This window comes from Mastomys coucha, unplaced genomic scaffold (genome assembly GCF_008632895.1).
Source record: "Mastomys coucha isolate ucsf_1 unplaced genomic scaffold, UCSF_Mcou_1 pScaffold23, whole genome shotgun sequence".
In the NCBI taxonomy this organism is placed as follows: domain Eukaryota; kingdom Metazoa; phylum Chordata; class Mammalia; order Rodentia; family Muridae; genus Mastomys; species Mastomys coucha.
In genome coordinates, this window is record NW_022196906.1 from 100,444,284 (window position 1) to 100,458,339 (window position 14,056).

General features: G+C 43.8%; 1 protein-coding gene across 1 annotated transcript in view; it reads right to left on the bottom strand.

Moving 5' to 3' along the window:
• The window catches only part of Rad54l2 (RAD54 like 2), a 93,498-nt gene that overhangs the window by 21,274 nt on the left and 58,168 nt on the right, over nt 1-14,056 (bottom strand). The window contains exons 3-13 of the mRNA XM_031345963.1: nt 13,815-14,013; nt 11,487-11,626; nt 10,763-10,879; nt 10,039-10,265; nt 8,970-9,152; nt 8,490-8,623; nt 7,409-7,605; nt 4,754-5,096; nt 3,918-4,095; nt 2,086-2,337; nt 1,749-1,867 (exon numbers count right to left, since the gene is read on the bottom strand). Coding sequence (XP_031201823.1) covers nt 1,749-1,867; nt 2,086-2,337; nt 3,918-4,095; nt 4,754-5,096; nt 7,409-7,605; nt 8,490-8,623; nt 8,970-9,152; nt 10,039-10,265; nt 10,763-10,879; nt 11,487-11,626; nt 13,815-14,013 — 2,089 coding nt within the window. The remainder of the gene's footprint in view (nt 1-1,748; nt 1,868-2,085; nt 2,338-3,917; nt 4,096-4,753; nt 5,097-7,408; nt 7,606-8,489; nt 8,624-8,969; nt 9,153-10,038; nt 10,266-10,762; nt 10,880-11,486; nt 11,627-13,814; nt 14,014-14,056) is intronic.

The window sequence follows — 14,056 nt, forward strand, 5'->3', positions numbered from 1 at the left end:
CAGTTAAAAGCACTGACTGCTCTTCCAAAGGTCCTGAGTTCAAATCCCAGCAACCACATGGTGGCTCAGAACCATCCGTAATGAGGGCTGATGCCCTCTGATGGTGCATCTGAAGACAGCTACAGTGTACTTACATATAATAATAAATAAATCTTTAAGGTGGAGCAAGTGAGAATAAGAGGGAGTAAATGGGAGTGAGCGGGAACGAGCAGGAGCAAGCGGGGGCAAGTGGGGTTGACCAGAGCAGAGGTCCTAAATTCAAATTCCTAGCAACCACATGATGGCTCACAACCATCAGTACAGCTATAGTGTACCCATACACATAAAATAAATAAATAAATTTGAGAGAGAGAGAGAGAGAGAGAGAGAGAGAGAGAGAGAGAGAGAGAGAGAGAGAGAAAAGCATTATGAAAAGCTTGAATCACTACCAACTGTCACATGTGGAAGCCCTCACCTGACACTCCCAAACCAGGGTCCTTGGGGTATAATATAGCCAAAAGCAATCTACTTTATGCCTGTTTCCTTGCATATAATCAGACAGAGTGACCCTGGCAAAAAAATCAAATCCCTAACTTGGCCTTATATGTAAAACCTTGTTTTAAAAAGGGCAGAGTAGGAGCAAGAAGGATCAGCAAACATGCTCTATAAAGGGCAAAACAGAAACCACTTTAGGTTTTATAGCCCACATATAGGTTCTTTTGTTTTTGTTTGCTTCATGTTTGGTTTTATTTTGTTGTTTTGAGACAGGGTTTCTCTACATAGTCTTGGTTGTGCTAGACCTCACTGTGTAGACCAAGCTGTCCTAGAACTCACAGATATCCACCTGTATATGTCTCCCAAGTATTAGGATTAAAGGTCACCACAACTGGCTGACTACAAATAAATACTCTTTATTCTTTGTATTTCTTTTTACAAGACTCAAAGTGGGTTTTTTTTGTTGTTGTTGTTTTGTTTTTTGTTTTTAAAGTGTACCTAGTTGGGCTTGGTAATCTCACCTTTGTGGAAGGCTGAAGCAAGAGGAATACAAATTTAAGGCCAGCGTAGACTTTAGAGTAAATTCAACATCAGCCCAGACAACTTAATGAAACTCTGTCTCAAACTTTTAAAAAGTAATGCCAAGGGTGGTAGCCTAAACCTTTAATCCTACTATCTGGCAAATGTAGGTAGAAGAGTGAGGCATTCAAACCAGGCTGGCTATTGAAATCCTGTCTCAAAACCTAAAGAGGGCTGACAAGACACCTAGCACATAAAGGTATTTTCTGCCAAGCCTAGAGTGCTTGTCTACTTTAAATGAGGTCCCAGTTTAACTCCTAGCACCACAAATTTAAAGTAAAGTAAAATAAAATTTAAAAATTAAATATAAATAAACAAAGTAAATATATAGATAAATGCTAAAAATAAATAAATAAAAAAGCTAGCCACAGTCTGAAGGACTAACTAGAATATCCAGAATATGATCTCCAATGTCAATATGTAGTTTTAAATCTTTTCTGTGTGCGAGCGAAAGAACCTGGGCTAGGTGTTGGGATTTAAGAAAACCCTAACTACAAGTGCTTGGTTACGGAGCCCTGGAAAGGCAAAGGGCACGTATGACACTTGATGGCCTCTCTATAGACGCTGCACTCAAAGGGCACGTATGACACTTGATGGCCTCTCTATAGACGCTGCACTCAAAGGGCACGTATGACGCTTGATCTCTCTATAGACACTGCACTCATCCTTCCTACGGATATCAAGCATCTTCTTACCTAAATACAAGGATCTTGTCCCCCAGCTTCACACTTTCTTCGATCAGGTGGAAAAGAAGGACCATCTTCGGAGAATTCTCCAGGACGCCTGTCTGATAATCAGTCAGAAGCTCCTTGGCCTGCAAAAGAAAAGCAAGGAAGATTAGGATAGACCCAAGGCTGGGTGGAGAAATAAGGTTCTCTCCTATAAGGCAGTGGCCTGCTAACTACCTTTAGGGCTCTTTGCACAGGTAGGCCCCTCGGTGCAGTGAGTGTATAAACTATCCTCTCCCCAGGCTGGTCATCACCATTTCTCCTCAGAAGCAGCAATGGCTACTGAGGGCTCTGCTTGACTCACCCATTCATATGTAACAATGTTATTGCCCCGTTCCTGGAAAGGGTTAAAGCCAACTCCCTGTAGGAACTTGCTGTTGGTTGCTTCTGCCATTGAGGAAGGCAAGGCACTATCTTCTCCCTTGACTTTTGGGCCGTGTGGTGGGCAGCGGGCACTGGTCCCCGCTGAGCCAAGTTCTTCCACATCTAGATCCTGCTCGTTGGCTAGGCTTTCCTTCTGAAGGGCTTCATACAGCACATCAGGATGGTTCCAGATCTAAAGTTAAACAAAGGAAATGTACAGAGCAGAGAACATCCCAAGGGTGTCCCAAGGAGTATGGAGACAAGCTCAAACAGCTGCTACAGATCACACTGCATACCCAAAATTAATATAGCCCTAAATATATCTTTCCTAGTCAAGGAGCTTGTATTCCATGGCTAGCTTGGATGACTATGACACATGAACAGGAAGTGCCATTGCATTTGGTGTGTAATCAACAGGGCTGTGTCACTAGCATGTCATTCTTAACTCAAACAGGGAAAGAATGCTTTGTTTTCATTGTGTGGCTCCATTCAAGTACTATACAAAACAAAATGAACCCCTGCCCATGAAACAAAGATTTCTGACTGATACATAACCAACCGGGTGTAATTTCAGGAACAACTCCTAGGAAAAGCTGAGATTCTTGGCAAAGAAGAAAGAAGGAAGGGCACCATAGCCCAGAACACTGTCTAAAGAACGCTTTTGCTTTTGATTTGTGGCTCTGGTCAGGACAGTGGCTACAAAAGCAGTATTCTGAAAGCCATGTATCATGGTACTTGAAAGGCCGAGGCAAGAGGATTGCCAAGAGTTTAAGGCCAGTCAAGACAATGTGGAAGAACTCTGTTTCCAAAGACAAAAGAGATATTTTAAAATTTCATCTACTGCCAGGTGTGGTGGCACGCACCAGTAATCCCCACATTCCAGAGGCTGAGGCAAGAGGATTTGAGTTCCAAGACACTCTGAACTATAGAATAAGAATCTAAATGAATAGATAGGTGGATGGATGAATGAATGAATGAATGAATGAATGAATGGGTGAATGACTTTAGAAACCCCACCTGATCCCAGAGATGTATCTTCAGCCAATTTACTGAAGTAGTGGTGAATTGTGAACAATATCTAACAGATGTTCTAAAAATATACCCAGAGGCCAGGCAGTGGTTGCATACACCTTTAATCCCAGCATTTGGGAGGCAGAGGCAGGAGGATTTCTGAGTTCGAGGCCAGCCTGGTCTACAGAGTAAGTTCCAGGACAGCCAGGGCTACACAGAGAAACCCTGTTTCAAAAAAAAAGAATACACCCAGAAACAAAAAAATTGAATCAATACCAGGAATGAGAAAGATCTCTACCTATTAAACACAGACCAGACAAAGGGTACTTTGTATAACTTTTTCTGTTTTCTACTTTTTGGAGGCAGAGTCTCCCTATGGAGCTCAAGCTGTCCCAAATCACTACACCCTACCTCAGCTTCCTGAATGTTAGCATTACAGGCATATGCCAATAGGCCTGGCCTCAGTCACATAGCAGTGAACCCTCCATCCCACAATGGTCCTCTATCACCCTTCTTTCTAAGACAAAAAGTCAGTAAGAAAGGATGGTTTCTGGGGTTCAACACAGAAAGGAAGCACCCTAAGAAGTTCTGTGGCATTCGATCAGCATGTCTTGTTTGGAGCCCCATAGGATATTCCAGTGCTGTGAATGGGGACAGCCCAGGAGGCTTTAGTCTTCCTTCATCCAGAGTTCCCACGAGGATCCTGCCCCAGGACTTATGTGCACCCTTACTTTCCACCCATTCCCTGAGGGCTCCACTCACCTTGCAGCATACACAGAAAGCCTTCAGAGGATTCAGCCCCAACCAGCCACTGCTACCACAATCCCGGAAACGGTCCATGAATTGTGTGTACAAATCTCGCTGGATCTGAGAAAGCCGCACCAGGATCACATTCTCTTCTTTGGCAGGGAGGTGAATCTTCAACACAGTGTGGCCTCTCCTACAGAGATCAGAAATGGCCTATAGGAAGCACAGCCAGGAACTGTGGCCAGGATCAGTTGAGGATATAAACAAGGCCTTACACTCTTGCCACACCATTTTCTGGAAATTTCTTGACATGCAATGTATCCTTGTGTTGGAGCAGGATAGTACAAAGTGACCCTGTCCCGAGTCACAGCTAATGGGATAACTCCAAAGGGAAGGCCTAAGGAACTCTAGGTTCTTGCTCAAATTTGGGGATGCCTCTCTGAGCTTTTCCACATTTGCCATCTTACAAGGAGGAAATGAAGAGCTGCTTTAGGTCAGCCTACACCACTTCAAATAAGACGCTACAACTGGTAAAGCAATATTCTAGAATCATATTTATTCTTTTATCAGATTCAGCAGAATTTAGATGACACTAGCCTGAGTTCACTGGCCTCAGATTCTTGAGTGCTAGAAGACATATTCCATCACATTCAACAAAGACACCTTTTGAGTGAAGAGCTTATAGGCTAAACTTCCCAAGACAATAAACAGTTCATCCACCATCTGCTTGCTAGTCATTCAGTTTTATTGCTGCTTCACTAAGAAGAATCCTCTCGTGGTAATATTTCCCCTTCATAAGAGCTTTGGCATGCCTACCACCCATAGAAGGATTCAAGAAAACAAGGCCTCACCTCTGCACAAAGCCCTCCAGAAGGCTGTGCAAAACATGGCTCCGGTAGCGCATGAGGCGGACATCCTGAGGTGTGCTGTCAATACACTGTCCGTTTAGAATAGGCCGTTCAAACATGTTGCTAAACTCCTGACGAGTACCAAGGAAATCTGGGCGCACAAAGTCCACCATGCACCAGTACTCAATGAGGTTGTTCTGTAGAGGGTAGCCAGTCAGCACTACCCGCCGACGAGAACGTATGTTCTTCAGAGCTTGTGAGGTGCTGGCTTGGCAATTTTTGATGCGGTGTCCCTCGTCACAGATCACCACATCAGGACCAGGGCGGCATAAGGCCTTCTCAAACTCTAAGGAGGGAAGAGGATCCGGAGTCAGAGGGTGAGAGGGCCTGCTCTTAGTCAATAACATGAGAAGTAGGGGAGAGCCCTGGAAGAGACAGAAGAAATGAAGGAGGCAGGGGAGCAAGAGTCAGCCCCCATTACAAAAGGGAAGCAAGAGTCAGCCCCCATTGACAAAAAGGGAGCAAGAGTCAGCCCCCATTGACAAAAGGAGAGCAACCAGATAATCCCTGCACATTCTGTGTGATGCCAACCTAGCCACTGACTCTTGCATTAATATCCTCTTATCCCCATTCCTTTACTTACTTTACTTATTCATTTTAAAATTTTCTTTTCCAAGCTAAAATAAAAATTACTTGCAATCCTGGGATTTAAATCAATTGGAGGACAGGGACTTGGGGTAGGAGATCCTGCACAAATTGTGAGTGTAGTATTAAAAATATGTCTGGATAAAACCTATAGGAATAACTTAGACAACACAGTGGACTCTTTCTTGTCATCCAGCATTTTGGGTCCTTCTGAAGGCTGGCTGACAGGAGCTGGTTAAGGACAAGGTCTCACAGTCACTCACCAGTCACTGTAAATGGCACGTTCCCCCTTCCATAGAAGCAAACCCAGGACAGACATACCACAGAATGAAGACTTATAAAAATGAATGGTTTCTAAATCCTTAAAAGCTTTCAATGAACAAAGGCTCCTTAAAAAAACAGAATGAGAGCCAGGCAGTGGTGGTGCATGCCCTTAATCCCAGCACTTGGGAGGCAGAGGTAGGCAGATTTCTGAGTTCGAGGCCAGCCTGGTCTACAGAGTGAGTTCCAGGACAGCCAGGGCTACACAGAGAAACCCAGTCTCGAAGAAAAAAAAGAAAAAACGAAGAAAAAGAAAGAGGAAAAAAGAAAAAAAGAAAACAAAACAAAACAAACAGAATGGGTACCCATCGGTCAGTACATCTCTCATTCCTCACCAGAGAACCTTCTTGCAGAGGGCAATTGACACAGAGACCCACAATAGGTCAACATGCAGAGTGAAAAACTGTAGTGTGTTCAGCTATAAATAAAATGTACATCTTCTTCCCCCACCCCCAGGGATCTTTGTGGAAGAGAGGGTAGAAAGATTGTTAAGAGGCAGAGATGGTAAATAACTTTAAGAAATCTGTTTTCTGGACACAAGAGAGCAGCGAACACAGGGACTCACAGTTAATGTGACAGCATGCAAAAAACAAGGCAAGGTCAAGCCAGGTGAAATCTCAGCACAGAGGAGGACAGGTGGGCAGGACTCCCAACATTAGCTTGGGTGCTACTGGTATTTGGGAGCTGCTGGGAGAGGGTCAGTCAGTTTTCTTTAATGATGTCACCTCTGGAGGGTCCACCATAGGCACTCCCAAGAACAACATGAATTGAATTTGAGTTGCAGGGATAGGGGTAGGGAGGTAAGGGTAGAGAGGGAGGGTCTGGGGGGAGTTGGAGGAGGGTGAGAATGACTAAAATACATTGTATGAAATCCTCAAATTTCATACCATTTCATACTGTGTGTGTGTGTGTGTGAATATTCATTTAGATTATTCATTTTATTTGTGTAGGTGTTTGTATGTACATATGTCTGTTTGTACACCATGTGCATACTTGGTGCCTGAAGGCATCAGAAGGTGGCACTGGATCTCCTGAAACTTGAGTTATAGACAGTTGTGAACCATCATGTAAGTGCTGGGAAAAACTGGGTCCTCTAGAAGAGCAACACGAGGTCTTAACTGCTGAGCCATCTCGAGAGCCCTAAATATTGTTTTGTTTTGTTTTTCTAAAGATAGAAGAAAACTATGAATGGTCACCTGAGATTATTCCTTTTTATAAATTCACAAATATCATTACTCTTCTGTCCTTATATTAGCTTTAGAAGATTTTTTTGTTTGTTTTGTTTTGTTTTGAGACCGAGTCTCACCATGTAGCCCTGGATGACCTAGAACTTACTATGTAAAAAGAGATGGCCTCAGACACACAGAGATCTGCCTTCCTCTGCCTCCCAAGTGCTGAGATTTAAATGTATATACCATCATGCCCAGTCCTTATAAGAAAACAACTTATGTTTTCTCACAATATCTCTATGAATTGGTAATGGCAGCAGTTACTTTCCATGGACACAAAGCCAGGGAGTGTCCTCTGAGCCCAGGTGTGGCTTCTAGAAAATGCAATCCTTTCTGAAAGGTACTGAAGGTTGTTCCACCCACCTAGCTGGTTTATGTTAACAATCCATTTCAAACCTAACTGGTACTCGTGGCCTCTTCCGCCCTGCCATCTCTAGGAGCATTCCCAGAAAGAGCCACCCACCTCTCCGGAACTCCTGCTGCCTGTCTTCTTCATCCAGATCAATGATGACGGGGTGAGAGCGTTTCTTGTTTTTTTTCGGTCTACTTGTGGCTAAGGACTTCTTCAGAGTGAGCAGTCTGTACATTTCATACCCCATCAGCAGCACTCCACCCTCTGAAACCCAATCAGCCGTCACTTTAGCACGGGATGCCACTGTCCTGCAAAAGGGAGAACTGTATGAGTTATAAACTGTTCTATAAAGTTGGCTTTTCATTTTTAAAAAAGGAAAACAGAAAAGAAATATTGTTTCAGCTGCTAATCAGTAAGATTTTTTTTTTAATCAAAGCTGCATTGATTTATATCTGGAATGCTTTTTGGCAGAGATTTCATTTGGCAGCAAGCACAAGGTAGATTAGCTAACCAAGAACTTTTCTAGTAGCCCAGGAATACTACTTTATACTGGACTGGATCGTTGATGAAGGCTAAACAATGAGAATCAGTAGTTCTATGGAAGAGGGCAAGAGGAAATGCTAAGCCTTTGCACATATACCCACAAGACAACATTCCAGAAAGCATTTTGGGTAATTCCCATAGTAAACACAAGCCATGGCAAGAAAGGTAACATTCCACCTTTTATCTGACCAGGATTCAGTGATAAAACAAAGGAAAACACTAAAGTACAAGGGCAAAGACAATGGAGAAGCAAAGCCCCTCGGCAGTACCTCTACTCACACCTGAGCACTAACTAGAACCTGACAAAGCAGAGCAGGGATCACCACCTGCTGGGTCACTCAGTCTCCAGACTTTGATGGGTTCACTGTGTCATGCTGGGATGGGTAGGCTTTTTCCCTACTCAGTGATACAGCTGTAGGCCAGATTAGACAATATTAAAAGCAATATGCACCAGAAAATGTGTCTAGGCTGCAGACGTTTCATGACAGAAGTGAGAAACTTCACTCTTCCCAGGCTGCATAAATCTGACTGTACTGAGCAACTGTATGTGCTGGGGTGAGGGGTGAGCAAGAACAGGGATAGAGAAACATCAAGAAATCAAATCTGCAAAGACAGAGAGACAGACAGAGAGGACAGGTAGGCCACCTACTTGTGTTCATCATTCAAGATATGAACTTTAAAGAACCGAGGCTGGATTTCTTCAGGCTTGCTGTCGGCTGGGAGGGCTTCAGGAGCCGGGAGCCACATGTTGAACTCTGCCAACCAATTCTGAAGAGTGTTCACCTATGACAGCCCAGAAGAGTTGGCTTTTTCTTTCTCTCTCTTTTTAAAAATATTTTATTTACTCTGTGTATGTACATGTGGAGGTCAGAAGACAACCTGTGGGAACCAGTCCTCTACTCTCCTGCCACTATGCAGATTGTCAGACTTGAATTCAGGTCATCATCACTTTAAACATTTAATAAAACTGCCCCTCACCCCCAACACACACACACAAACATACACACAGACACAGACAGACAGACAGACAGACACACACACACACACACACACACACACACACAAAGTTGAACTCAACAAGTTTTTAGGTACCCACAGATGTTCAGATGGGTGAGTTAAGAACTCTTACCGGCACAATGGCAAGGACTGTTTTGGCTGGCGTATGGCGGAAAAGGACATCAATGAAGGAGATCACTTGCAGAGTTTTCCCCAGACCCATGCTATGGGCTAGGATACAGCCAAAGCCACTACTGGTCTTAAACCTTTCTAAGGACTCCACTAGGTTATCATATAAGAACCGGATCCCACCAATCTGACAAGAAACAAACCATATGAATATTAGAAACATTACCAGAGATCAGGACTACACAGCTTTACTCACTTGGGAATGGTAAGTAAGCATGTATTTATGTCAGATGTTGATATGAGTGAAGATGCAGATTTCCCTATACCTGACGGGTCTACAGAAGTTTGTCACTCTGTCTGGTGACAGTCATCTTGGTGATACACAAAATAGCACTGACCTTATATAAGATTCCATAGGAGTTAGAGAGTCTTTGGTATCAAACTCCTGACAAGGTCTTTCAATCAAGCTCTGTACTTGAGGGGGTGCTTCCTCTAGGTAACCCAATAGTTCTTACTGTGGGGAATTCTGAAACTGAGTCGATCTCTGACTGTGTGGGTGTCCACTCACTGGCCCTACTTCCAAGCACTGGATCAATACAAATTATTATGTCCTCAATTTTCAGAAATTCCCTAAAGTCTGACTTTCATATGTCTTTTCAATCTTTATCTCTCAAGATTTTCCTTATTGATTCATCAGAACCAAGATGTGGTAAGTGGTATTTTTAGTATTTATTTCATTGCATGTGTGTGTATGTATATGCACCATGTGCATACAGGACCCCTTGGATGTCAAGAGACACCAGAAGCTTTGGAACTGGAGTTACAGAGCCACTACACCAGTACTGGGGACTAAACCTGAGTCCTCTGCAAGAGCAGTGTATGCGCTTAACAGCCAGGCCTTACTCCAGTCCTTACAGTGATTTTACTTGACAAGGGTAGCCCGAGGCTTACCTCTTTTCTCTCCCCACTATGTTCATATTCAAAGGACTCTTCAAACATCAACTGATGTTTGAAGCAGGCATTGTTTGCAGCAAGGAAAAAGAGAACGAGAGTAGGATCAAGGTGGACTATACCTGATGAGGTTTCACAGCCCTTGCTAACTGTGGGGCCAGGAAGACATTCTCCTCCTCTGGAGGGTGATTCAGGTTGACAAGGACCCGCCCAAGAGCGTCATGCTGGTTTAAGGCGTCATTCACATGGGTGCCACCCTTTTCTTCTTCCTCATCTTCCTCACTGACAGACTCACTGCTGTCCACAATGTGCAGAGTATCCTCCTCTCCAGAACTCAATTCAATCACCTCTGAGTTGGGGGGGAAAAAAAAAAAAAAATCAAAGGAGCAGAGTACTGTGGCTTGTTAGCGTGAAAGAGACAGGCAGTTAGCTAGAACTTGCCACTACTTACAAATGTTTTTAAAGTGTCTTTCTTTCAGAGACAAGGTAAGCTAAGTTAACACAGGTACATGTGCTAGAGGTAGACTCCAAACCAAATGAACAAGGACTGGATTTTTTAAAAGTATTTCCAAGTCAGTTGTGGTGGTACAATGAATCCCACACTTGGATAGCTGAGAGACAGGGGGATTACTATGAGTTCCAGGCTAGATTACAGTGTAAGATCTCAACACCTCCACCACTAGCAACTAAAAAAGAAGAGAGGGAGAAAGGGAAGAAGTGAGGGAGGGAGAGAGAGAAGGAAGGAGAAAGGGAGAGAGGGAAGGAGGGAGGGATGGAGGGAGCTAAATGTAAAGATGACCACTAACCAGGAGGAAGTAGATGGAGGCTCTTCTGGCCTGACCTTACCGTCTCGACTGCTTTTTTCATCTTCACTGCCACTGCTACTGTCCAAACAAATGACTTCCTGGGCTAAGACCCGAGGAGGGAGTTGGGGACCATCACTAGCTCGTAAGACAATTTCCTCTGGAAAAAGAAAGATAGAAGTGAACACATTTAGGGCCAGGTGGTTCAGCAGGTAAAAGTTCTTGCTGCCAAGCCTGGAGACCTGAGTGTAATCACCAGGACCCACGGGATAGAGAAAGAGAGCCAACTTTTCCAAGTTGTCCTCTGGCCTCTACTCATGATTCACAAATGTGCCTCTACACAGACACATACATACACCAACTAAAGTTAAATTAAAAAAAATAAATAAAACTCGCCACATTCAGCTCCAACATATTTCTCCAAGTGCTTACCACCTTCTTCCTTTTCTGCTTTAATGGGGGAACGATCACTGAGAAGAGAAGCAGAGGGAAGCTAAAAAGACCTCCCAGTCTCCCTTCAAGTTCTCCTGGCATGCTAAGATCTAAAGCTATAGGGAAAACAAAAAGTCTCAATAAAATTAACTTGAGTGTGTTTCCATCTATTTCCACTTTGTAAATGATAGTGCTTCTGACTAGGGAGGGCTGTCAACAAGCAACGGGCCTTCAGGGCTCCTGCTAGACTACAACCCAGACCTGTCTGACCACTCTGCAAGCTAAGGGCCTTTTCTCCTGGAACTCGTGCTCATTTCTGACAGAAGGTTGCTTACCAGGTAGGAACTCCAAAGGGACAGTAGGAATGGGAGCTGCATACTCTTTCCTCTGCTGCTCCAGGCGCTTTCTTCTTTCCAATTCTTCCTGCTGTGCTGCTTTGGTAACGGGCTCCAATTGATCCTCCCGGAGTAGCTTTCTAAACATTAAAAAGAGATGTCCCTTCAATTAACTTAAGATTTGTGCAATGTAGCTGGGTATAGTTGTGCAAGCCTTTAATCTCAGCACTCAGGAGGCAGAGACAGGTAGATCTCAGTTCCACACCATGGAACATAGTGAGTTCCAAGACAGCCAGAGCTACATAGTGAGACCCTGTCTCAAAAATCAAGCCACTCCAAACAAACAAGAAATTAAAACAAAAAACAAACAAACCAAAAAGACTTGAGTAAAGCTCAAACAGTTCTGCAGTACCGTACTTCACTCATTATTTGTTCTCCTCACAGACAGCCCTACCAATCTGACTCTGCATATAAAAGACTGAGCTGTCTCAGTTGGTGAGAGCAGCTGCTGTGCATGCATGAGACCTGAGTGAGAATTTCCAGCGCCTACCTAAAAAGCTGGGCATGGCCACATAATGTGGACACAAGGTGTGATAGGACAGGACAAGACAAAGACAGGGCTGCTTAGGGCTTGCTGGTCAGCAAATGCCTAGTTTTTCTCCTATGCTGTTTGAAAAACATCAAGCTTCAGGTTCAGGAAGAGATTCTGTCTCAAGAATATAATGCAGAAAGCAAGCAAGAAAGAAAGATACTGAACATCCTCCTCTGACCACACACCCCCATACACACAAATAAAAACTAAAAGACCAAGAGTTAAATAGAATAGTGTGGTTTACACTAGAGAGTGTGTGTGTGTGTGTCGCTATTAGATGGAGGAAGAGACAGCTCAGTAGTTACAAGAACTTCTTGTTCTAACACATAAGAACCCAAGTTCAAATGCTCAGCATCCATGTACAAAGCCAGGAGTGGCTGAGCATGTTTATACTCTACTATTGGGGACAGTGACAGGCTGATCCTAAGAGTTTCTGGCCAAAATGAGTGTCCTAGTCAATGGAAAATCCCATCTCGCAGCAATAAGGTGAAAAGCAATTTAGGAAAACATTTTGATGTCTTACTGTGGCTTCCACACATTCTAGTGCATGCAGTATGCCATAAATACACAACACATGGGTATGCACAAGAGTGTGCACACACTTGAGTGTGCACAAGCACACGTACACGTACCATGTTAAAGTTGCTAGGCAGACATAGGGTAATAGGGATTCTGTATCATTATTTTCTAAGCTTAGAGTAATACTTTCAAGTTCCCATCATATGTTTTTAAAGCTGTGGGACAATGCCAAGCTTGGTAGCCCACACTTGAAATTCTAGCACTTGGCATACTGCAGTACGAAGATTACCACATGTTCAATGCTAGTGCTACATAGTGAGTTCCAGGGTAGCCTGAGCTACTGGGTTAGACCCTATCTCAAACAAATGAAGAACAACAAAGCATAGCAAATGGGAAAATGATATTATTTATCTCCCCTTATAGGTCCAGTTGTCATTTGTCAGAAAGAAGGGTTGTTGAGAATTTAGAAAGTTAAGAAAGTTATATTTAGCTATCTTTTAGGTCAAGGAAGAAGCCCCACTCTTGGGTCAGTCTCCAAATATCTGAAATTGACTTCCAAGGAAACGATGACTTAGCTTTATGGGAGTTTTCTACTGTTGCTCATTGTTTATTGATCCGTTTTAAACTTCATGTCTTGAGACATAAAAGAAGAAATGTCTGAGGACCCTACCATCGTCAAGCTACCACCCAAGGCCTCAATGGTCAAGTGCTGCCACCCCTACACACACACACACACACACACACACATACACACACACACACACACACGCACACACGCTCACACGCTCACACGCTACACACACACACACACACACACACACACACACACACACGCTCACACGCATGCATGCACGCACGCTTAACAGTGGGTCTGAACTGCCCTTTGGGTCTGAACTACTGGGTTTTGGTTTGTTTTTGTTTTTGTTTTTGTTTTTGTTTTTGTAGTGGTTGCTGCTGTGTTGAGCTGGGGGTTTCCTTATGTAATCTAGTTGGTCTGGAACTCATGACTTTCTTGCCTCAGCACCCTGAGTGCCTGTACTGTAGGCATGTGTCACTGCATGTGCCATCTGCACTATTTATGATGGTCCAGAGATGGACACTTTTCTCCATTGAAAATGGAGAAATTCTTGCCCAGAATTTCTACTAGATATAACTACTACTAGTTATAACTACTAGTAATACTCTCTCCCATTCTCCTTACCCAGAACACAGCTCACCGTATGTTTCTTCTCATGTGAGAGGGCTTCTGAGCTCGCTTCTTTTTGGGGTCCTCGGATGCTAGGTTCTTGCCTTGGTGCCTAAGCTGCTCTGAAGGCTCAGACTGAGATGAGGTAGTTGAAGTGCACCGCGGCGGCCGCTGCCCATCTTCCCCCAGCTGAGCATGCTCAGTGCCACACATGCCTTCCAGGGATGGGTCTGGAAAAAAGGGGGGAGAAAGAGGTAGCTCACTGGAGACTGG